We start from the raw sequence: 23,702 nt of genomic DNA on the forward strand, positions 1-23,702 counted from the left end.
TAAGGGAGAAGGTAGCTCTAACACTCCAACCAGATTCTTGGGTCCTAGCTGCCAACGGACTCGAGTTCTGGCTTTCATACCAGTCACAGCTTTAAAAAAAATTTTTTTTTGTTTATTTTTATTTAGTTATTTGAGAGCAACAGACAGAAAAGGAGGGAGGGAGAGAAAGAATGGGTGCGCCAGGGCTTCCAGCCACTGCAAACGAACTCCAGACGTGTGCACCCTCTTGTGCATCTGGCTAACACGGGTACTGGGGAATCGAGCCTTGAACTGGCGTCCTTAGGCTTCACAGGCAAGCGCTTAACCGCTAAGCCATCTCTCCAGCCCCCAGTCACAGCTTTGACATAAGCCACTTAGTGCCTGAAACACATGAAGGCCTCCTACACAACTGCCCCCTTGCAAAGGCTGGGAAGCCCCAGACAAGTGACCCTGAGTGCCCCTCAGAGGGAAGGCCTTTCTTAAGCCCCGCCCAGCAGAGAAGTCTGGGTACCTGTTTGGGAAGCTTCATTACCATGACAAATGAAATGCCACCCTCCAGTGAGCCAAACCCCTCCAGTAGACCTACAATTGACACTTCTAACTCTGCCCTAGGCCTACAGGTATCTCGAGGAGATGCGGAAGAGACTGCCTTCTGCCAACATGTCCTACTACGTGGACCAGCGCACTGTGGATGCCGTGCACCAGGGCCTGGGCCTCCCTCTGACGCGCGTCCTGCCCGAGCGGATCCGCCACAACAGCATGGAAGACCAGAAGGAGATGTATGAGGAGGTGGAGGAAGAAGTAGAAAACTAGCCCTGACGTGCCTCGGGCTCCAGCTGGCAGTGCCCTGCTGCTAGGAAATCATCTGCAATCCTCTAGTTTAGGAAGGGCAGTTTTGTTAGGAAAAGCAGGAAACAACCCGTTCCTGCACAGCGGCATGTGAGCAGGGAGCTGGCACGCGGAGCCGGCAGCCGCCGTCCAGGAGGAACTGCACTGTGCTGGGCCGGCCTCCTCTCCACATGGAGAAGGAGGCTTCATCAGCATGTCTCTGGGTTCTGGATTGTTCTTGTGGATTTTGGGGTTAGTTGCTTTTAAAGGGAATTAGATTCATCTTTCCTGTTTCCTCCCAACTACAGACCATGGAGCCTCAGAAACTTGTAGAGCTTTGTGGCCTGGGGCTACATTTGGTATTCGAGGACACCTGGTACCGCTAACTATGCTCATAGCTACTCAATAGTGCCCAGCAGGGCCCGGTGCTCCTGAGGCCACAGCTGAGACCAGCTCTGGTGACTGCTCTTGTGCCCACGGTGGGGACAGAGACAGCAGGCCCTACCCACCACACTCCTATGACTGCAATAATAAAGTCTGTTTTCTCCGAGGCCTAGGCCCCTTCCTGCTCTGTTTCCATGCTCCCCTCATGAACGTCTACAGAAGTAAAGTTCCTGTCTGTCCGTCCGTCCGGTGAGACCCACAAAGGAAGACTGTGACACCTGCTTCCCTCCCTGTTTATTCTTCTGGAGACACAGCCTGGGGGGCTCAGAGGACCATCCGTGCTCTGCTGCCATTGCGTCCCCAAAGGGGCACAGTGAAGGCTCAGGAGCTCTTCCTCCCTCCGGCATGAGGCCTCTGACGTGTGGGGCAGCGCAGGCCCTCCCGTCCTCAGTTGAGCACTCAGCCTTGCCGGGCTGTGAGTAACAGCAGGGCCAGCGCTGGCGGAGGCTTCCTTCACACAGACCTGGCTGCCGCACACGCCGATACCGCGCGCTCCTCGGGGTCTTTCTCCCTCTTTCCACTGGGGGCGGCCCAGGGCGTGGCTGCACCTCCTGTGGCGGAGGTCAGGAGCTAGGGAGGAGTCTCCCTCTGATTCTTTCCAGAAGTAGCAGAGCCTTCACTGCCAGCTCCCTGCAGCCATCATCTGCATCCTTCTCTGCCACGTCTGCCGAGTGGAGACAGAGCGGGTGAGCAACGTGCCGACCAGCCCCCTCCTCCTGCTGTTTCCCCAAGGAGCTGCCGGCTTGACCCTTGCAGACCTCACCTGGACACCCAGCAGAGAGAGCTTTACCTCCACAGTGGCAGGTGAGGGGACACCTCCACTAGGGGGAGCAGGCTGTGGGTTAGGCACACAGCCCAGCAACCCCGGTACCAACCTTGGAGGAAACCAGCAGGAACAGACAAACCCCCCTGCAGTCCAACGGACCCATGTGAGGAAACAGCTAGGACCCCCACCTGCCACACATATATGTCCCGCAAAGGCTGCAAATGTGGCCACAAAGGAGACCCCGTAGGTGGTCACAAGGGGCTACCTGCTGCCAAAAGGTCAGAGGTGCCACTCTCCTTGGGAGGAGACGGGAGAGAGCCACAGGACCTAGAATCACAAGCTCCTCTCTGTCCCTCGGATAGAGCCACGTCCCGACCACACTGCCATGAGAAAACTGCACACGGTCTCACTGACACCCCAGGAGCCACAGGGAAGCTCTGCTAGCAGAGGTCACTGCTGTGACATTACAGCCAAACTAAGACCCCTTCTCGGGGCGGTCAGGAAGCGCTAGGGACAAAAATCCAGAGGGGACTCTGTTGAGTGTGTCCTGCACCCAGCCCTACACTGCCCTTAAACAGTGGGGATGAGGCTGCTCTGTCGAGAACCCCGTACACCCCCAGTGACTGATCAGCTGAGGGCCAGGGTTCCCATGGTCCTGATGCCTCTCCCCTCCACATTCCCAGAGGAGCACAACGTGAGTCTCAGGAAAGTAGGAAGCCAGGGGACCAGGAGTAGGATGGCCTCTCAGCCCTGCTGCCATTGGCTGCCCACTCTGTGAGGAAGGAAACGTTCATCCTGGGGATGCAGCGGGAAACCACCAGGGTGGTGGTTTGATTCAGGTGTCCCCCATGAACTTGTGTGTTGAATGCTTGGTGCCCAGCTGATAGCAATTTGGGAGGTGAAGCCTTGCTGGAGGTGTATTGGTTTTTTGGGGGAAGGCTTAGAGGTATTTGTCTCTCCTGCTTCTGTTTTCCACCCGCTGTGGCAGAGGTGACGTCCAGCCTCTGCTTATGCCATGCTGTTGTCCCCTGCCTTCAAGGAACTTTCTCTCAAGACTGTAATCCAAAATAAAAACTTCCCTCACATCAGCTGCCTTTACTCAAGTGTGTTAGCCCAGCAGCAAGGTTAACTACAAGGGGCCGGAGAGATGGCTTAGCTGTTAAGGCCCATGCCTGCAAAGCCAAAGGACCCAGGTTCAATTCGCCAGGATCCATGTAAGCCACATGCACATGGTAGCGCTTGAGTCTGGAGTTCATTTGCAGTAGCTAGAGGCCCTGGCACACCCAGTCTCACTATTTTTCCCTCTCTCTGTCTAATAAATAAGTTTAATTTAAAAAAAAAAGACGCTAACTACATCATCCCGGTCTCACGCTTGATTTCTCTCTTCCTCTCTGTCTCTAATAAATAAATAAATAAATAAATAAATAAATCTTAAAAAAAAAAAGACGAAGCTAACTACAATAGAATCTTGGTACCAGTGGAGTGGGGTGGTTTCTGCTGGAAACCTAACTTGTATGGTTTTTCCCCTTTTAAAACCAATTTGTGGAAAGAATGTACAAGGATTTGAAATCTTGGGCTGAGAAACACTTTGCAGTGCTATAAGCAGAGTGTGGTGGACCATTCTGGTCAGAGTTCAGAGACCTAAATGCAGGAAGAACTGTGGACTATGCAGGCTTGGGTTATGAGAGGAAGAATTTTGTCTAGACTGGACTAGAGGCAATTTGTGTGGGAGGCTTACTGCATTCTTCTTGTATCCCGAGAACATGTGCAGAGATGCCAGGTGTGGTGGCACTCGGGCGGGCAGAGGTAGGAGGATCACTGCTAGTTCACGACCACCCTGAGAATACATAGTGAATTTCAGGTCAGTCTGGGCTACAGCAAGACTCTACCTTGAAAAACCAAATAAAAAAATATTTACAAGATTAAAAATAAAAACTTTGGGGACTTTTAAAGTTGGACTGAATGTATCAGTTTATGGAGGCCAGGGGTGGAATGTGGTGGTTTGGTTCAGGTGTCCTCCATAAACTTGTGTTGTGTTGAATGCTTGGTTCCCAGCTGATGGCAATTTGAGAAGTGAAGCCTTGCTGGAGGAGGCGTGTTGTTGGTGAAATTCAGGGTGTCCTAGCAGCTCCCCCTTGCTAGAGTTTGGCTCACTCTCCTACCATAGCTGAGGTGATGTCTAGCCTCATTTTCCCTGTGGTGGAGCTTCACCTTGAGACTGCCAGCCAGATACAACCCTTTCTTTCATCAGCTGCTCTGGTCAGGCGTTTTGTCCCAGCAACGCAAAGGTGACCCCGAGTGAGAGCAGAGGGGAAGGAGGGGACAGGACAGGACAGGCACTCTGGACCCCCTCATACCCTCTGAGGAAGAGACCTGCCTGCAAAGCCCCCGGAGCCACCTGCTTCCCCCAGACACAAGCTCTGTGTGACACATGCAGCCAGGTACCCATGGGGACAAGTCCCACACCCATCAACCCTGCCCTCTACCCCCTTCCTTGCACCCAGTGCTCCACCTGCTTCACTTTCCTTGCCAAAGCCCATTCCAACCAGGACTATGCCCGGTGGCAGGCACCATGGTGGCTGGGAAGGCCATGGCCAGGACAGACTCAACACTGCCCGGGCCGTCACCATGGGAGAAGTAGCTTTCTCCACCCCCCCTTGAGGACTTGGTCTTGCTCAGCAGAGGGAACGTGGGGAGTAATGAGGGGGGCCTCCGCGAGCCCTCAGAAACAGCAAGGCAATAAGACACCAGGAACGCACACGTGCCAGAGCCCCAGCAGCAAGCACCTGCAGCCGCGTGGGAGCCGCAGCTCAGCACTGGACGGGCCACGCAGGAAGACGCATGTTCCATGCAGGCGGTTCCCGGGTGAGTCCCCAGGGCATGGAGTGAGGACATGGGGTCTGAATAAGAGAGGAAGGGTAGCAAAAGCTGCTTGGGTGAGTTTGGCTGAAGGTTCCCAATATTCACTATTTTGGCACAGCCTGTCTATAGATTTGGGAACCTGAAGGCACAGGCTCCTATGTGAGGCTACCTTCTGACATGACCTGTAGGATTTCCCAATGTGACACGGATGCTGACCGCATGCTTGTTCCCATACTGGTGTCATCACACTTCTCAGAGCGGGCGAGGGCAAACCCAGTCAGACTAGCTGCTCTGCCTGGGCTCCTCCATCTGCTCCACAGAGCTGAGGGACGTTCTGCCCACCTGGCTGACACGGCTAGGCTGGGACACTCACCTGCCAGCCAGGACCTGGCTTCCAGAAGCTCATCTGGCAGGTCCCCCAGCAGCCGCTCTGCAGGTACGCTCAGGAGGACGGAGGAGACGGCAGACAGCAAGCCCCGGCGCACGTAGCTAACAAGCAGGGGAAGAAGGGTGAAGCGTGGCTTTGTTGATGGAGCCCCAAGCTAGACTGCTGGTGGGCACCCTGCCACACGCTCCTGAAGTACGGCAGGCCAACACGCAGTGGCACTCAGTCCAGCCCTGCACAAGCCTGCTGGCCCACTGCTTGCTTGGGAAGTGCCAGACCATGCTGCCTCAGAGACCCCCACGCGGCCTTCAGCCCTATGGGCCACTCACGTGTCAGCATGGAAGCGAAGGACCCAAATGAACTCCATCAGCGCCTTGCCCATAGGCACAGCTACCTGAACACCAGCAGAGGGAAAAGTGGTCAGGGTCTGTGTTTCCAATACCAGGGTCACAAAGGTGAGCGTCTGCTGCCGGCTAGCAAGGGCACAGCTCACTCACAAAGCCTTACTCCAGTGCCAAGCGGAGGGGAGGGTGCACTCAGGAGAACACAGTGCCCACGCCCGTGACCTTGCCCATCCTGTCCTGCCCCTGGGGGCAGGGGGACAGGCCGCATAAAGCCCGGACCCTGTCCTGTGCACACTGGAGGCAATTCTGGCACTGCCGCTCTGGGGAAATGCGGTAGTTCAGTTCCCGTGTCCCAACTCACAGTAGTGTTAACAGCCAGGTACATCAAGGACCCTAAAGTGTGGGTCAATCTTCCAAGAACCAACTGGTCATCTCCCAAAAGGTCAAATGTCACCACAGGCCTGAAACACAGGTGAAAATGGTGCAACCCTAGCATGTAAGAGCCAGCTGATTAACCTCTTGGACTACCGTGAGAGTCCCAGATTCCGGGAGGATGAGAAATCCCTCCTCCTGCCCTCGCCAACAGCACATAGGATGCCATAGGGAAAGGCGTTTCCGGATGTCCCAGCATGCTGCAGGCCACTGTGGCGTAAGCCAGGCCCTGAATCAGAAGCACAGCCTGTACAGTCCAAGATCCTACAGACCGGGCATGAGGCCTAGCCTAGCTCTAGCAAGGGAGGAAGGGACGAGCAACTGAAGACACAGCAGGCTCAGAAGCATCCGAGGCTTCACCAGCCCCTCCGTAAACCCAAGACGCAGGCACAGAGACAGTGATAACTAACACACCACAGAACTCAATGGCGACGACAAAAGGACCTCTGAGAACAGTCCATATCATTTAAAAGCAAGCTTCCAAAATGAGGCATTTCTCCCCAAAGCCCCACCTCGGAGCCCACCCCACAATGACTTATGTCGGCAGAGGTGTGTTTGGAACTCCGAGACTCACCTGTCAAAGTGCCGAGTGAGGGGGAAGAAGAAGTGGCCGGCCACGGAGCTGAACTCATTAGGGCTGCTTGACAGCTCCCGCTGGGGAAGGCCCTGCCAAACACAGCCAGCACTCACCCAGGGGCAAAGCCACCCACTGTGCAGGGTGCCAGGCCAGGAAGCTGGGGAGCCCCTGGGCTTTGGCTCCCCTGGCTGCAAGGCTGTGTGGAGGACATTCAGGCGCAGGCTGTTATGGCCTGGGTTGAGCCCTGACCCTACGAACTAGTAATGGGTAGTCTTCATGGTGGGAAGACCTGTACACTGTGATATACTGAGCAGCTTGGCCTCTCTCTATTCCTGCTGCTGTAATAATTCAATCTGTCTCCAGGCATCACCAGATTCCCAGAGATGGGCCAGACAGCCCGGGTTGAGAATTCCCAGCCACCAAGCAGATCCTTCATTCCTGACATGGCTTCCTGGGACTGTCTCACTGCCACATTCATATTCGTGCTTTAATATCACACCGGGTTGCCAGGCATGGTGGTTCATACCTTTAATCCCTGCACTGGGGAGGCTGAGGTAGGAGGATTGCTGTTGAGTTTGAGACCAGCCTGGGACTACAGACTGAGTTCCAGATTAGCCTGAGTCGGCACAGAACAGCCCTGGAAGAACCCAGCTTCTTGTCCTGCCTCCCCAAGAACTCCACCCCCACACGGGCCTGAACAGACTGGTCCTGGCTGACCTTAGAGAATCTCCGGGTCTTGCTTTTGATCCGCTCCTCAACGACCACCCGCCAGTTGGGAGCCGTTGCACTGCCAGGCTGAGAGACAGCCTGTGTCGGTGAGCACTGGCTGCCAGAACCCGGGGAGTCATGCTGGGAAGGCCTCCGGAGGCGTCCTGGCCGAGACAGCTCCTGGGCAGACAGAGTCAGAACCTAGAGGAGAGGAGGGGCGAGGCAGTGCATGGCTCTGGGGAACAGACACTGCTCTAAAATTGCATCACCAGCCAAGTTCCTGGAAAAGGCTCAGCCCAGCAACAGTGCCCAGCATGTCCTGGGAGCCACCGAGGGTCACCTCCAAGTATCTCTGAATCTCTGCACTGTACTGGGAGGCAAAGGACACACATGTGCTTCTTTGAGAGCTCCTGGGCCAGTGCACCACGATTCACAAAACCCACCCTGTTCTGCCACCCCTGATCTCTCTCCCTTCCCCCAGAAACTCAGCCACATAGATCAAATGAAATTTTTAAAAAAGACAAAGAAGTCTGGAATGTGGAAATACTAGATGCCATGCTCAGCAGAGAAAGCCAGTCATAGCCAGGTGTGGTGGAGCATGCCTTTAGTCCCAGCAGAGGTAGGGGGATCACAGTGAGTTCACACGCATGCACGCACCAGGGCCTCTTGTCTCTGCAATCAAACTCCAGGCACATGTGCCACTTTGTCCATCTAACTTTACATGGGAAGTGGGGAATTAAACCCTGGCTTGCGGCAGGCTCTGCAAACAAGTGCTTTAACCCCTGAGCCATCTCCCCATGCCCCACATTTTGTTTTTGAGACAAACTTACAAGGTAGTCTAGGCTGACCTCAAACTCATGGCAATTGTCCTACTCCCAAATTTTGGGACCAGAGGCACTCTCAGGCAGGCCTGGTGGTGCACATCTGTAATCCTAGTTACTTAGGTGCCTGAGGCAGAAGGATCAGAAGTTCAGGGCCAGCCTGGACTACAGACTCTGCTTCAAGGCAAAACTATCAAGAGAGCTAGGAGTATAGCTCAGTAGGAGAGAACCTGCCTAACACATGAAAGTCTCTAGTCAATCCCAAAGGCCACAAAAATATTTCCTTGGGTTTTGTTGTTGTTTTGGTTTTTTTTTTTTTGTTTTGGTTTCTCGAGGTAGGGTCTCACTCTGGTCCAGGCTGACCTGGAATTAACTCTGTCATCTCAGGGTGGCCTTGAACTCATGGCAATCCTCCTACCTCTGCCTCCCAAGTGCTGGGATTAAAGGCGTGCGCCACCACGCCCAGCTTGTTTTGGTTTTTTAAGATAGAGTCTCACTCTAGCTCAGGCTAACCTGGAATTCACTATGTGGTCTCAGGGTGGTCTTGAACTCACAACGATCCACCTACTTCTGCTTTCCAAGTGCTGGGATTAAAGGCGTGTGTCACCACGCCCGGCCACATGAGGTTTTGAGGCTCATCCATGTTGTAGCATGTCAGAACTCCATGAATTTTCTTGGTTAAATGATAACCATGGGAAGGTCACATTTTTTTTCTTTCCTTCTTTCTTTTTTGTGTGTGCAGTGTGGTATGGGTATAGGCACGTGGAGTGTGCACGCATGTGTGTAGATACGGGCCCCCATGTGCACAAGTGCGCAGGCCAGAGGAGCACGCTGGGTGTCTTCTTCTACTGCATTATTTCCTTGAGACAGGATTTCACTACAACTGGAGCTCCCCACTTTTTGGTTAGACTGGCTGGCCAGTGGGCCCCAGCAATCCTGTGGTACCCTCCTCAAGTAGCAGACAGGCATGCACTGCCATGCCAGGCGTGTTACACAGGTGTTGGAGATCAAACTCTGGTTCTCATGCTTGTGTAGCAAGTTCTCTAACCACTGAACCATCTCCCCAACACCTCACATTAAATGATACATTTTTATGATGTCTAAAAGCATCAGTAAGTTATTTAAAACACACAAACAGGGCTGGAGAGATGGCTTAGTGGTTAAGGTACTTGCCTACAAAGCCTAAGGACCCATGTTCAACTCTCCAGGTCCCATATAAGCCAAACACACAAGATGATATAAACGCACAAGGATGCACATGTGCACAAGGTAGTGTGCATGTCTGGAGTTCAATTGCAGTGGCTGGAGGCCCTGGTGCACCAATTCTCTCCTTCTCTCTTCCTCTTTCTTGCTCATTAAAAAAAGAAAGAAAGAAAGAAAAACAAGCAAAAAAAAAAAAAAAACAATTACAAAAAACACACAAACAGGGCTGGAGAAATGGCTCAGTGTTATAGTGTTAAAGGTGCTTGCTTGCAAACCATGCTGCCCAGGTTCAATTCCCCAGTACCCACATAAAGCCAGATTCATAAAGTGGCACATGTGTCTAGAGTTTGCAGTGGCAGGAGGCCCTGGTGTGCCCATTCTCTCCCCACACTCTCTCTTTACTTGCAAGTAAATAGATAAAAATAAACTATTTTTAAACCACACTGGTGAACATGTGGACATCACTGAAAAGCACTTCAGCCCTAGGGTCCCCACCAAAGGCACACAAGAGGGCCTTGGTCATGTCCATGAAGACCTGTGACCTCCCCACCTTAGGGCAGCTTGGGTGCGATGGGGACAGGGGTCCAGGGCACTTACATCCAAAATGTCCATGCGCTGCTGTAGACTGTAGTTGAGGGCATAGAACTGTGAGGTCAGATATTCAGCCACCTGAGCAGGCAAAGAGGTCACCATGGCAGGGCGCCAAGGCTACCTGGAGGCCTGACCTCCAGACACCAGAGACAACCCAGGCACAAAATGGGGCCACAAGGGCTGAGACTCACCCGGGCTGGGTCTGTGACTGTGACAGCTACCAGGGCTCTCTGGCGCAATGCCCCAAATCTTGCCAAAGAGGTCCTGTCTTCCAGATGCAGCAGTATTTTCACCAGTTCCACACTTACCTGCACAGGGGCCAAGGATCAGGGTGCCTTCAGCCCCAGCTGCTGCACACCAAGACAGTGCCACACACCAAGACCCAGAATATGTGCCATCCAAGGACTTCCCAAATGCCACCCTTGCCCCCCAACACACTGTCTTCCTGCTCACCTCCCGAGTGCTCTCGGGGTTCCTGTAGACCAGACCCTCAAGGGCCTGCAGGGCCGCCTCCCAGCGCTGCACGTCCTCAGACACCGCCAGGGCTGCACAGAACCCAGACGGGCCTCTGTCAGTCTCAGCACTGACTCTGGCCCCAGTGGGCCCAGAGCGTTAGGCCCAGGAGTCCCTCAGAGTAACCAGTTGTGGGTAAGCCCATGGTAGGACCCCAGCAATGCCCACCTTCCATGCAGTCCCGGATGTACAGGGGTGCCTTGCTGCTCTTCAGCTCTGTGTCCCCTGACATGTCATACGGGATGAACTCATCATCACTGTAACAGGGCAGAACAGACACCAGAACCACTCAGCTCCTTCACGTTTGCCTCCTCGAGGTCAAGACCCAAAAATGCTCAAATTCATTCCCAACATCTTGACGGTGGCAGGAAAGGCCATGTGAGAAGGTGGCAGGGCAACAGAGCCCGGGCATCTAATGCAGACTGGCGCCTTGGCAGGGTGTGCCACCTCCTGCACAGGTATTTCAACCCTAGCGCAGGCCACGGTGTTACCCTCAGCTGCCCTTTGGGCCCACAGAGGCCGAAGGAGCCCTGCCCTACCTGTCCAACTCTGAGTCCGAGCCTGGTGGCTGAGCTGAGGAGACACCACCATGCACACTCATCTCAGCAGGGGCCTTGGTCACGGCAGGAGCCAGGGGAGGACCTCTAAGGAACAGCAATGGCAGTGCCTTCAGGGCCATCGCACCCACAGCTGCCCTGACTTCTGTCCCGGAGAGTTCAGGGTAGGGACTGGGCATGTGCAAACACTCACCCTTCTTCTGAGGAACAGTCGCCCTCAGGCGCTGGTGCGACTAAGGCCAGCATCTCACGGCTCAGCTCACTGTCTTCGTACTACAAGGCAAACACGATGGAGCTGCGAAGCCCACAGGTGTACACACCACCTCACCATGGAAGGACAGCTAAAACCAGGCCCTCATAAACCACCCCATCTCATTTAGCAACCTTTTTCTTTTTTCTTTTTATTTGAGAGCAACAGACAGAGAGAGAGAAAAAGAGGCAGATAGATAGAATGGGTGCATCAGGGCCTCTAACCACTGCAAACAAACTCCAGATGCATGTGCCCCCTTGTGCATCTGGCTTGCGTGGGTCCTGGGGAATTGAGCCTTGAACCGGGTTCCTTGGGCTTCACACACAAGCACTTAACCACTAGGCCATCTCTCCAGCCTGGTAGGTGCTTTTTCTACAGTACTTCCACATGCCCACCCCAGGCTGATTTTGGAATCCTGAACCCAGGCTCCACCTCCTCCTCCAGGATCTGGCAGCCTTGGGTGCTAATGACCCAAATACGGGAGCTGAGATCACACCTGCCCCTCACCAAGGCCAACATGGGACGTTCCTCGGGTCTCGGCCCCATGGCGCTAAGGTGCCTCTAGTACTGTTGCTCAGCCAATGAGACCTAGAATCCTGTCATGTGGAGGAGAGGACATACGGAGGGAGAACAGTCTGCTCACCTGGAATTTCAGGGGAGGCCCCTCAGGGTGAATCCGGGAGCTAATGACCTCGGCCACAATCATGCCCAAGTGACGGACAGGAGTCAGGCTGCTGTCAAGGTGGCACTTCACACCCTCCATCATGCCAGCCAGCAGTTCTAGAAGCGCCAGACATGCACCCTGAAGACTCCTCAGAGTACCCGGGGCAGGTGTACCCACACCACAGCCTGCTCACCATCCCGGATGTCCTGGAGCTCTGGCTCCCCCAAGTGCACCAGGCAGATAAGAATGGCTGTGCTGATGTAGCGCTGCTGTGCCAGGGGAGCGTGTCGGACAGAGCTGCTGCTGCCCCATGTCTCCAGCAGCTCCTTCAGGGCCTGCCAAGCAGCCCAGCCCCAGCCCAGTCAGGCAGGCAGCAGCTCTGCCACACCCCAGTACCACACAGCTCCCAGCTCAGGCTGTCCTCAGCAGTACCCACAGCCACCCAAAGCTAGACCCCCTACCCTTCCCACCAGAAAATGGCCTCTCCACCCTCCACTGTCCTTCTCCCAAGACCACCACAGGGGATGGAGGGCCAAGCAGCACTTAACCTGTATGAGGAGTGGTCGCCGCTGGCTATCCATGGCCAGGTACCCCAGCAGGCTCTTCAGCATGGGTGTCTGCAACGAAAGTCAGCATTCTGCTTACCAGGTAGAAACCACCTCCAGTCTGGCTGCCCATCCCCACAGGGGCTCCCAAACCAGCAGTGCCTCGCTCTCTGTCCTCCCGCTCTCTGGCCACTAGGGGGACTCCACACCCTCTCAGACAGGCGGCCAGCTGGCCTCACTGGCTACCCAGGTGCTCAGAGGGGTCTCCCACACACTCCTGGACGGGCTTCCTCCTGGGGGCCACACCCCTGCCTTGCCTACCTCCTGGCCCTGTCATCACCTGGCACTCACACCATATATTAACTGGACTACAAGGGCAGCACCTGCCTGTCTGTAACATGAACTTTACAAGGAGGGACAGGGCTCTTCTGCCCAGAGTGGATGATCAGGTACCAAGACAGAGCTCAGGCCACAGGAAATATCCACAAAACATGGCAAATGAAAAGGCGAGCACGCCAGAAGGGAGCTGTAAGCCCTACTACCCGCACTTCCTCTGCCACCTGCACTGGGCTGCTGCTCATGATCCCTTTACCTGGCGTGCTGGCCGGTCCTGAGCTAGAGCCTGAGCAACAGGCCACGGTGACGTGGCCGTCGTGTGTCTGGAGACACACAGCCTCTACTTTTGGACATGTGACAGATTCATTTGGTGCCTGGATTACAGCAAGGCCCATCAGTAGGCAGGAGTGCCCCCTGGCATTTCCTGGACAATGGCTGTCCTCTAACTATACATTTCATTCTACCCTGTGGTGCTGGGGATGAAAACTAGGGCCCTTATGCATGCTAAGCATGTGCTCTCCCACTGAAACGCATCTCCCAGACACTCATCACTCCCCACCCCCAATGTCATTGCTTTTTTTATCTTTTTCAACTACAGTACCATGTAGCCCAGGCCTGGAACTCACTCTGTAGTCCCATGGCCTCAAACTCACGACAATCCTCACAGCATCTTTCGTCAAGAGTTTGTGTGTATAAAATGATAATATTTATGAAGTGTGATGGCACACACCTTTAATCCCAGCACTAGGGAGGCAGAAGTAAGAGGATCGTCGTGAGTTGGAGGCCAGCCTGAGACTACAGAGTGAATTCCAGGTCAGTTTGGGCTAGAGCGAGACCCTAACTCAAACTAAACTGAACTAAACTAAACTAAACTAACTGAACTTCACATTTTGAGTTTCAACTTTTGCCAGGTGTGTGTTTGTGTGTGTGTGAGAGAGAGAGAGAGAGAGAGCGCACGCGTGCGCGCACGCCAAGGATTCTAGCTGCTACTGGGAAAAAAAAAAAAGAAAACACAGAGGCATGTTGTATCCAACACTTTGTGCATCTGGATTTACATGGGTATTAGGGAATGGAACCCATGCTGGCAGGCTTTGCAAGCAGGCTGCTTTAACTGCTTAGCCATCTCCTCAGCCCCCATTCCTTTTTTTATTTTGTTTTGTTTCTTGAGGTAGGGTCTCACTCTAGCCCAGGCTGACCTGGAATTCACTATGTATACTCAGGGTGGCCTCAAGTTCTGGCAATCCTCCTATTACTCCATTTTTAATGACAATTCTTCCTAAGACTTGGGGAAGCCTGTAGCCCTTACCCCAGTATTCTCACCGTGAGTCGGTACTGCAAAAACAGAAACTTCTGCGTCATCACAAATTGGGCTTTCTTATTCTTTACCACCAGGTTCCCCAACAGTCGTGACAAAACTTCAGGTCTGTGGGGCAGGAGCAAGAGAGGCCTAAGTCACAAGTTGGCCTCAAAGGAGAGAGGGAAAAGTGTGCTCTGGAGCCTCAGCCCTGCTACTGCTTACTGTGGAGCATGGCTGAGCCCTTCAACAACCAGAAGTCGGGCCTCATCCCGCCCTCCTCCCAGATGTAAACAGGGATCCCAGGGAGCACCTAGGCACCAGGTCCAAGCTGGGGTGATTAACACAAGACAGATGGAGTCTTGCCCTGTTCTTCCAAGTCCAAGGATGCAAGCTCCTCTTGAACAGGAAAGAACACCTTTGCTGTAAGGGTCAGAGCATGCATGCCTTAGGCTGACCACTTTCCAAAGCAACCCTCAACTCTGAGGCTGTGGTTGAAACAGCCATACAGGGAGCTAGAGAGCTGGCTCACTGGCTAAGGGTGCTTGTTTCTAAGACCTGACAACCTGAGTTCGATTCCTCAGCACCCACATAAAGCCAGATGCAGAGTGGAACATGCATCTGGAGTTTCGTTACAGTGTTATTTCTCTCCCCCTGTAGCCTTCCCCCACTTGCAAGTAAACAATAAAAAAAAAATATTCCAGGCCAGGCATGGTGGTGCATGACTTTAATCCGAGCACTAGAGGCAGATCACTGTGAGTTCAAGCTCAGCCTAGGACTACAGAGTGAGCTCCAGGTCAGCCTGGGCTAGAGTAAGACCCTGCCTTGAAAAAAAACAAAAAGGGGCTGGAGAGATGGCTCAGTGGTTAAGGCCACTTGCCTACAATGCCTAAGGATCCTGATTTGATTCCCCAGTGCCCACATAAAGCCAGATACACAAGGTGGCATATGCATCTGGAATTCGTTTGCAGTAGCTGGAGACCCTGGCATAACTATTCTTTCTGTCTCTCTTCTATGTCTCTCTCTGCTTACAAATAAATTAAAAAATAGTAATAATAAAAAATAAGCCAGGTGGGGTGGTGTACGCCTTTAATCCCAGCACTCAGGAGGCAGAGGCAGGAGGATTGCTGTTCGAGGCCACCCTGAGACTCAGTAGTGAAGTCCAGGTCAACCTGAGCTAGAGTGAGACCCCACCTTGAAAAACCAAAATAAATAAATAAAATAAAAAATACAACAGCAGTCTGGGGGGCTGGAGAGATGGCTTGGGGGTTAATCACTTGCCTGTGAAACCTAAGGATCCTGGATAGAGGCTCGATTCCCCAGGACCCACGTAAGCCAGATGCACAAGGGGGCGCATGCATCTGGAGAAAATCTGCAATGGCTGGAGACGCTGATGTGCCCATTTTCTCTTTCTCTCTCTCTCTCTCTCTCTCTCTCTCTCTCTCTGTCATTCTCAAGTAAGTAAAATAATTCAAAACAAAACAACAACAACAAAAAAACACCAGCCCAGGACGGTGCATACACCTTTAAATGCAGCACTAAGGAGGCAGAGGTAGAAGGACCACTGTGAGTTCAAAGCTACCCTAAGGCTACATAGTGAATCCAGATAAGCCTGGGCTAGAGTAAAACCTTAACATGAAAAGCCAAGAAAATTAAAAATTACATAAGCTAGGTGTGGTGGCGCATGCCTTTAATTCCAGCACTCAGGAAGTAGAGGGATGAGGATTGCTGTGAGTTGAAGACCAGACTAAAATTACATAGCAAGTTCCAGGTCAGCCTCAGCTATAGTGAGACCCTACCTCTAAAAAAAAATTCCCAGTACCCACATAAAGCTAGATACAAAAAGTGGCACATGCGTCTGAAGTTCATTTGCAGTGGCAGGAAGTCCTGATGTGCTCATACTTACTCTGTTTGTCTGCCTCTCTCAAATAAATGAAATATTTTAAAAAACAAAAGAAAAACACTTAACAATTGAGATATAACAGAGATATAAAGGAAAAGAAAGGAAGGGAGAGGGGGACTTAATAGGATGATATTGTATATATGTAAGAAGAACAGATTAATGGTGGTGAAAAGGCCTAAGTGAGGTCAGGGGAAGAGATTGAGTAAAGGAAAGGTGGAGGGAGGGCTAATCAAAATCTGAGAGTATGCAAATAAATCATATGGAATCCTCTGGTTTCAGACAATGGAACACTTAGGAGCCATAGATCGTTGTTAGAAAATTTTCAGTGCCAGGGATGGGATACCTCCAGTGAGTTGTTGGCCAGGGAGGCCCCTGATGCCCCCAAAACATTATAGGCCATTGCCAAGGTCCTTGATTTCCCACCAGGAATAGATGGTAAGACCCTATTGCTGAAGACTTCACATACTTGGGCTGCAAGTCCACTGAGAAATCCTGCTGGAACTGAGCTGATAACCTCTCCCATATAGACCAGCTGACAGAAAGCTGGAAGAAGCCATTCTACCTGTAGTTCAATGGGAGAAAGAGATACCACCAGTGAAGATACTCAACAGTGGACACTGCAAGCCTTATAATTGGCCAGCCAGGCCAAAAGAGCCAATAGGTGCAATAGTGGCACATCTGTCATGGTGGAAACCAACTGCCTTCCAATTGGACTGGAGGCCTGCTCCATGGGGGAAAACACAACCCTGATACTGAAAACTTAAAACAGGGGTAGTCATGAGCCCTAGGGGTGTAACATCTGTTGATGTCTGGAAAAATGTATATACTATGCTTATCAAACTGCCCAATAAGCACTTCTCTTAATATTTATACCCTTATATTAATGCTACTCTCACTTTGGGTAGAAAATCTTCTCTTTTCAGATGGCAGTGACTTTGAGATGACTCAGAAGGTATCATAGTGCTGGAAAGAAGTGACTGGAGTACTGAGTAGCATCTCAATCACACCTTCCAAGGCTCAGGGTCTAATGCAGAAGAAGTGGTGGAAAGGAAGGGTAGAACTCCATACAACGTGCTCTCTCCAGACATAAAATGGCCTGTATATCTATGACCTCTTAGTGCCTGACACTACCTACACAAGACCATCATAAGAGGAAGAAAAGATCATGACACCAAAATAAGAAAGACTGATTGAGATGGGGAAGGGATATGATGGAGAATGGAATTTCAAAGGGGAAAGTGGGGGGGGGGTATTACCATGGGATACTTTTTATAATCATGGAAAATATTAATAAAAATTGAGAAAAAAATCTAAGAGGATAGAAATAAATCATATAGAAACCTACTTTTTTGGACAATGGAACACTCAGGAGCCATAGATTGTTACTAGAAAATTTTCAGTGCCAGGGATGGGATACCTTCCAGTGAGTTGTTGGCCAGGGAGGTCCCTGATGCCCCCAAAACATTACAGGCCATTGCCAAGGTTCTTGGTTTCCCACCAGGAAGAGATGGTAAGACCCTATTGCTGAAGACTCCACATACTTGTGCTGCAAGGCAACTGAGAAATCCTGCTGGAGCTGAGCTGATAACCTCCTCCATGTATACCAGCTGACAGAAAGCTGGAAAAAGCCATGCTGCATGCAGGTCAGTGGGACAGAGAGAAATCACCAGTGAAGATACTCAACAGTGGACACTGCAAGCCTTAGATTTGGCCAGCCAGGCCAAATGAGCCAATGGGTGCAATAGTGGCACGTCTGTTATGGGGGAAACTAACTGCCTTCAAATTGGACTGGAGGCCTACTCCATGAGAGGGAATACATCCCTGATACTGAAAACTTAAAACAGGGGTAGTCATGAACCCTAGGGGTGTAACTTCTGCTGGTGTCTGGCTAAATGTATATATTATGCTCATCAAACTGCCCAGTAAGCACTTCTCTCAATGTCCATACCCACATATTAATGCTACTCTCACTTTTGATTAGAGAACCTTCACTTTACAGATGGCAGTGACCTTGGGATGACTCAGAAGGCATCATGGTGCTAAGAAGTGACAGAGGAGTGCTCTGCACTGCAGTATCTCTATCACACCTTCCAAGGTTCAGGGTCCATTGTGGAAGAGGTGGCAGAAAGAATGTAAGAGACAAAGGAAGGGTAGGACTCCTTACAACGTGCTCTTCCAGACACAAAATGGCCTGGATATCCATGACCTCACAGTGCCCAAAACTACCTACACAAGACCATCATAAGAAGAAGAAAAGATCATGGGCTGGGCATGGTGACACATGCCTTTAATCCCAGCACTAGGGCAGCAGAGGTAGGAAGATCGACGTGAGTTCAAGGCCACCTTGAGACTACAGAGTGAATTCCAGGTCAGCCTGAGCTAGAGTGAGACCCTACCTCAAAAAACATTAAAAAAAAAAGAAGAAGAAGAAAAGATCATGACAACAAAATAAAAGAGAGACTGATTGAGAGGGGCAGGAGATATGATGGAGAGTGGCATGTCAAAGGGAAAGTGGGAAGAGGGAGGGAATTACCAAAGGTTATTATTTACAATCATGGAAGTTGTCAACAAAAAAAATTAAATTAAGAAAAAAAAAGGATGCAAACTCAATATCAAGGTACCATCATGTGCAGAAACAGACTCCAGGACAGGCCTGCTTAAAGACAGGTAAGCAAGGTGCTCACGCAGAGCTCTGAACCCACAAGGCTTGTTTCCAGCAAAGCAATCTACTGATTCACCTCCATGAACACAAATGAATGAGCAGAAGGGAGTGGTCATGGTGCTGTCAGAGACAAAGCCCAGCCACGGCTCGATGGCCACACACAGGCTAGAAAGCCCCTCAGTACCAAAGATGAAGCTGGACATGCACTAACGGCCATTGTGAAGAAAGGACAGCAGGCACAGACACGAGGCCATTCTGAAACAATGGGACTGAAGGGGGCAGGCCACCCGCACCAGACATGTTAGACTCTACACCACCCCCGGGAAGTGCCAGCTGGAAGAAAGGAGCACCTAGCCACTTACCCGGAAGCAACCTCCACGAATCCGGTCAACACAGCCTCCATTGCCTGGTCTGGCACTTGCTCGGCCAGGCGCCAGCACACGCGCTGCCACAGGCCGCTGTCCTGGGTGAGCACCGTGAGCTGAGGCACCAGCACACTCAGGATCTCTTCTGAGAAGACACAGAGGCCCTGAGCCTCAGGAGCTGGACTCAGCACCCACAGCCCCATGGGCTCACCAGAGAACATGGGTCAGGCCAGAGACAACATCAAAAGTCCCAGGGTCGGGCTGGAGAGATGGGTTAACGGTTAAGCCTGCAAAGCCTAAGGGCCCAGGTTCAGTTTCCCAGATGCACATGGTGGTGCATGCATCTGGAGTTTGTTTGCAGTGTCCACAGGCCCTGGTGTGCCCAAATTTTCTCCTCTCTCTCTCTCTCTCTCTCTCTCTCTCTCTCTCTCTAATAAATAAAATTAATTAGTTAATTAAATAAAACAAGCAGTGAGCCAGGCATGGTGGTATATCCTAACCCCAGCACTCAGGAGGCAAAGGGAGGAGGATCGCTGATAGTTCAAGGCCACCCTGAGACTACGTAGTGAATTCCAAGTCAGCCTGGACTAGAGTGAAACCCTGCCTCAAAAAAAAAAAAAAAAAAAAAAGGCTGGAGGGATGGGTTAGCCATTAAGGCCTGCAAAGCCCAAAAGATCCAGGTTTGATTCCCTAGGACCCACATTAGTCAGATGCACAAGGGGGCGCAAGCATCTGGAGTTTGTTTGCAGTGACCCTGGCACACCCATTCTCTCTCTCCCCGCCCCTTTCTCTGTCAAATAAACAAAAATTTTTTTTTTAAAAAGCCAGGCATGGTGGCACATGCCTTTAACCCTAGCACTTGGGAGGCAGAGGTAGATCACTGAGAGTTCGAGGCCACCCTGAGACTTCGTAGTGAATTCCAGGTCAGCCTGGGCTACAGTGAGACCCTACCTCAAAAAACAAACAAAAAAAGTCCTAGGGTCAAGCCCAAGGGAGGGGACCCTACCGAGGGCCAGCTTCGGCTTGCCTGTTGGTGTGGGGCACGTGCAACACTTTTCTCCCTCCCCCAAAGGGACCTGCAGGGCTGCCGTGGGGAAAGAAAGGGAGAGGCGCTCCCTCCCTCTACTACTCACTCTGCCGCCCTTGGATGCAGACCTTCCCCAGGACGCGAGACACAAAGGAGACAGAGCAGTCTAGGCCACCTAGGACAGAAAATAAATCCTAACTGTAAAAGAGGTCTCTGAGAGCCAGGCATGGTGGCGCACATCTTCAATCCCAGCACTCGGGGTAGGAGGACTGCCATGAGTTCAAGGCCACCCTGGGACTCCATAGTGAATTCCAGATCAGCCTGAGCTAAAGAGAGACCCTAGCTCAAAAAACCAAAAATTAAAAAAAGGAGTGATATTTAAGTGAGGTGCTCACCTCGGAGCGAGTTGACCACCACCTGTAGTGCCTGCAGAATCTCCTTGCCAAGCACAGGGAAATAATTCTGGGGGAAAAACTGGGCCAGGTTGTCTCGCTGCAGACGGTTGCCAAGGTGGTCAGGTAAGCCCACCACCTTGCTAAGCAGCGTCTCCTGAAGCAGAGGGAAGCCAGCTTTCATCTGTGGACGACACTGTTCCTCCATCAGCGCTGCCATCCTGCCCTTGCTCAGAAATGTCGCCAGCAGCTGAGCCATCCTCATCAAACGAAAGCTAGGGCTGAAGAACAGTAGGGTGTACCGGGCAGAAGCCCCAAATTTCTTTCATTCCAATATCCTCTTCTAGAAAAAAATCAGTCTCAACGTTGTTAATTGCTTGTATCCTAACTGATCAGCTAAAAGAAAATGCTTTCCTAAATAACCAGTTACAGTGGGATGCAAGTGCCACTGGGCCCTGAACTGCTGGGCACTGCTGCCTCCTCCCTGTTCCACCTTGCACCCACATTTTATTACAGAAACTTCTCAATAAGCCAGATGCACAGAGTGGTTCATGCATCTGGATTTCTTTTGCAATGGCTGGAGGCCCTGGTACGCCTATTTTCTCCTCCTTTCTCTTCCTCTCTCTCTCCCTCTCTCTCTCACACACACACACAAATAAATTTTAAAAAAAATTAAACCAGCTGGACATGGTGGCACAGGCCTTTAATCCAAGCACTCAGGAGGCAGAGGTAGGAGGATCGCCGTGAGTTCAAGGCCACCCTGAGACTACACAGTGAATTCCTGGTCAGCCTGAGCTACAGTGAGACCCTACCTCGAAAAATAAAAAAAATAAAAAAATTAAACCAAGCTGGGTGTGGTGGTGCACACCTTTAATGCCAGCACTTGGGAGGCAGAGGTAGGTGGATCACGGTGAGTTCGAGGCCACCCTGAGACTACATAGTGAGTAGTGAGACACTACCTCAAAAAAACCAAAAAAAAAAAAAAAATTAAACCAACCTCTCAAAGGTATGACAACCTTCCAAGGACTGCCATGTGATTCCATGAAGAACCTGCCTAGAACTAGGTGAGTGTCCACAGTGACACATGACAGCTAGGCTGTGCTTCCCTTGAAAGCCTGAAGGACAGGGCCAGAGGAAGGAGAGAGCAAATGGCAACTGCACTGAAAGTGCCTATGGGGGATCAGGGAGTCTGATGTGAACCTTCTCACACCCTTCAAGAAGAGGGAGCAAGAAAGGTCTCTTCAGACTGGAGAGATGGCTTAGCAGTTAAGCACTTGCCTGTGAAGCCTAAGGACCCAGGTTCAAGGCTCGATTCCCCAGGACCCACGTTAGCCAGATGCACAAGGGGGCGCATGCATCTGGAGCTGCTCATTTGCAGTGGCTGGAGGCCCAGGAGCACTCATTCTCTCTCTCTCTCTATCTGCCTCTTTCTCTCTCTCTCTGTTGGTCGCTTTCAAATAAATAAATAAAAATAAACAAAAAGAAAAAAGAAAAAGAAAGGTCTCTCCACTTGCAGAGCCAGGAAGAAGGACATTCAGGTCTCAGAGCTGCAGAGGAAGTGCTGCTCACCCAGCGCTGCCCTCCACTCCCTCCATCAGCACCAGGAAAGCCTGGTCTGCAGGGCCCTCCAGGAAGAAGCTCTCCCACAGCTGCTCCAGCTGGCCGTCGGGGGACAGCTCCAGCCACTCCTGGCTAAGCTTGCTGATCAGACATCTGAGAAAGGCTGAGAAGTGGACAGTGGCAAACTCCTTCTTCTCCCCAGCCAGGGCTGGGTCCTCAGCTTCACCCAGATACCGCCTCACCGACCCCAGCGTGGTCAGGATGTGACCAGCATCCTCTGAGGACGAAAGGGTGTGAATAGCTTCTTGGACAGAGAGTCGGACGGCAGATGGCGCTGGGTCCATCCTGCAGGGCAGGACTCAGGGTCCCTGAAAAGCACCTGTGGGAAGGCAAAGAATTCAGTCCCCTGCCTCCCTCTGGGGTCGGTCCCACAGGGAGCCATCCGGTTACACTGGCAAGAGCATATCCACCGCGACCCCGTGCCCCTGTGGATGGCCTCCTGGGCGCAAGGGTGGACCAGCATGGCTGGAGTAACCCTAAGATGCCAGGGCGCTTCTCACAACCCTAACCCCAGAGGCTGCAGCCCCTGGCGAGACCTGCCGCTCGGTGGGCACTGCAGCAGGCTGACCCCCTCGGTGGGCACTGGAGCAGGCTGCCTTGCTAGGCGCCACCACGGCCGACCTGACGCCGCAGGGGACCTCCAGCCGGATCTACCGCACACCGGCTCCGGAGTGGCTGCCGGGAGCTCCGCCGATTCGCCACGGCGCCGGCAACCAGTCTCCGTCTCGGCCAGGTGCGGCCGTGAGCGCGAACGCCCGGGCGCGCGTGGAGCTCGGAAGAGTTCAGCGTCTCTGGGGCCGCAACTCACGCGCCGAGCCGGACGAATCCGCGGAGTCCCGGCAGCCGCTGCATCTGCGCCTGCGCCTGCGCCTGCGCCTAACGGAGGTTGCGGAGAGCGCGGGCTGCGAGTCGAGTGGGCGTGGCCGGCGGGTGGCGGGTGGGCGTGATCTGATGACGGCGGGGGCGTGGCCAGATGGAGATTGTGTGGGCGGGGCTCCATCTGCAATAGAAAAGTTTGGTCCAGACCGGGCCCTCCGGGAGGAAGCTCTCCTGGCAACAGACTATGCCATCTGCTTCATAAGCGCCCTACCCCAAGGTCCAGCCCCACTTCCCTTACCTGGTTCTATTTTTATTTATTTATTTGAGAGACGATGGGCGCGCTAGGGCCATCTGTTTGACATTTACAATCACGTGTTCTTCCTCAGTCTCAGCTCTGCCCTCGCACTCAGCTACTGCTTCATCATATCACACCTCTGGCTGCCTTCCCCCTTTTGCAGCTGGGCCTGCCAACTGCTCAGCTCTTGTGGCCGCTGCCACTCTGCTGCTCTGCTGCATTTCTCCGTATTCCCAGCTCAGCCCACATAACAGAGTGGGCAGGCAAAAGACCATTTGACAAAAGGCTTTTAGGGTCCTTTAAAAATATTTTTACCGGGCTGGAGAGATGCCTTAGCGGCTAAGGCGTTTGCCTACAAAGCCAAAGGGTCCCAGTTCAATTCTCCAGGACCCACGTAAGCCAAGTGCACAAGGGGGCACATTCACCTGGAGTTTGCTTACAGTGGCCATTCTCTCTCTCTCTCTCTCTCAAATAAATAAATTAATTAATATTTTTGCTGGGCGGGAGGCAGAGGTAGGAG

The 23,702-nt window shown here is 52.3% G+C and overlaps 2 protein-coding genes across 10 annotated transcripts in view; one reads left to right on the forward strand and one right to left on the reverse strand.

Moving 5' to 3' along the window:
• The window catches only part of Ift140 (intraflagellar transport 140), a 92,029-nt gene extending 88,924 nt beyond the window's left edge, over window positions 1-3,105 (forward strand). For all 4 annotated transcript variants that reach the window (XM_045161592.1, XM_045161593.1, XM_045161594.1 and 1 more), the window contains one exon: window positions 592-3,105. In XM_045161592.1, the coding sequence (XP_045017527.1) occupies window positions 592-792 (201 nt within the window). In that variant the 3' untranslated portion in view covers window positions 793-3,105. The remainder of the gene's footprint in view (window positions 1-591) is intronic.
• Window positions 1,471-22,839, reverse strand: Telo2 (telomere maintenance 2). Of its 6 annotated transcripts, XR_006639591.1 has the most exons (23): window positions 22,605-22,839; window positions 22,018-22,387; window positions 20,452-20,729; window positions 20,163-20,231; window positions 19,027-19,174; window positions 14,126-14,228; window positions 12,473-12,541; window positions 12,118-12,259; window positions 11,904-12,040; window positions 11,204-11,283; window positions 10,993-11,097; window positions 10,622-10,710; window positions 10,394-10,485; window positions 10,132-10,248; window positions 9,947-10,018; window positions 7,335-7,526; window positions 6,615-6,706; window positions 5,970-6,069; window positions 5,594-5,658; window positions 5,253-5,368; window positions 4,804-4,917; window positions 3,756-3,854; window positions 1,786-1,915 (listed from the first exon to the last, which is right to left on the reverse strand). XR_006639591.1 is itself a non-coding variant. In XM_045161597.1 (22 exons), exons 2-22 carry the CDS (start codon window positions 22,350-22,352, stop codon window positions 1,815-1,817), a joined length of 2,616 nt encoding a protein of 871 aa, XP_045017532.1. In that variant the 5' UTR covers window positions 22,353-22,387; window positions 22,690-22,839; the 3' UTR covers window positions 1,471-1,814. The 6 variants fall into 6 exon arrangements, 4 of the variants coding, with proteins under 4 accessions (XP_045017532.1, XP_045017533.1, XP_045017531.1 ...); XM_045161597.1 differs by lacking the exon at window positions 3,756-3,854 and having other exon boundaries at window positions 1,471-1,915; window positions 22,690-22,839; XM_045161598.1 differs by lacking the exon at window positions 3,756-3,854 and having other exon boundaries at window positions 1,471-1,915; window positions 19,027-19,171.
• Window positions 22,840-23,702: the final 863 nt, after the last annotated feature.

The sequence above is a fragment of the Jaculus jaculus genome, chromosome 11, assembly GCF_020740685.1.
Source record: "Jaculus jaculus isolate mJacJac1 chromosome 11, mJacJac1.mat.Y.cur, whole genome shotgun sequence".
In the NCBI taxonomy this organism is placed as follows: Eukaryota; Metazoa; Chordata; class Mammalia; order Rodentia; family Dipodidae; genus Jaculus; species Jaculus jaculus.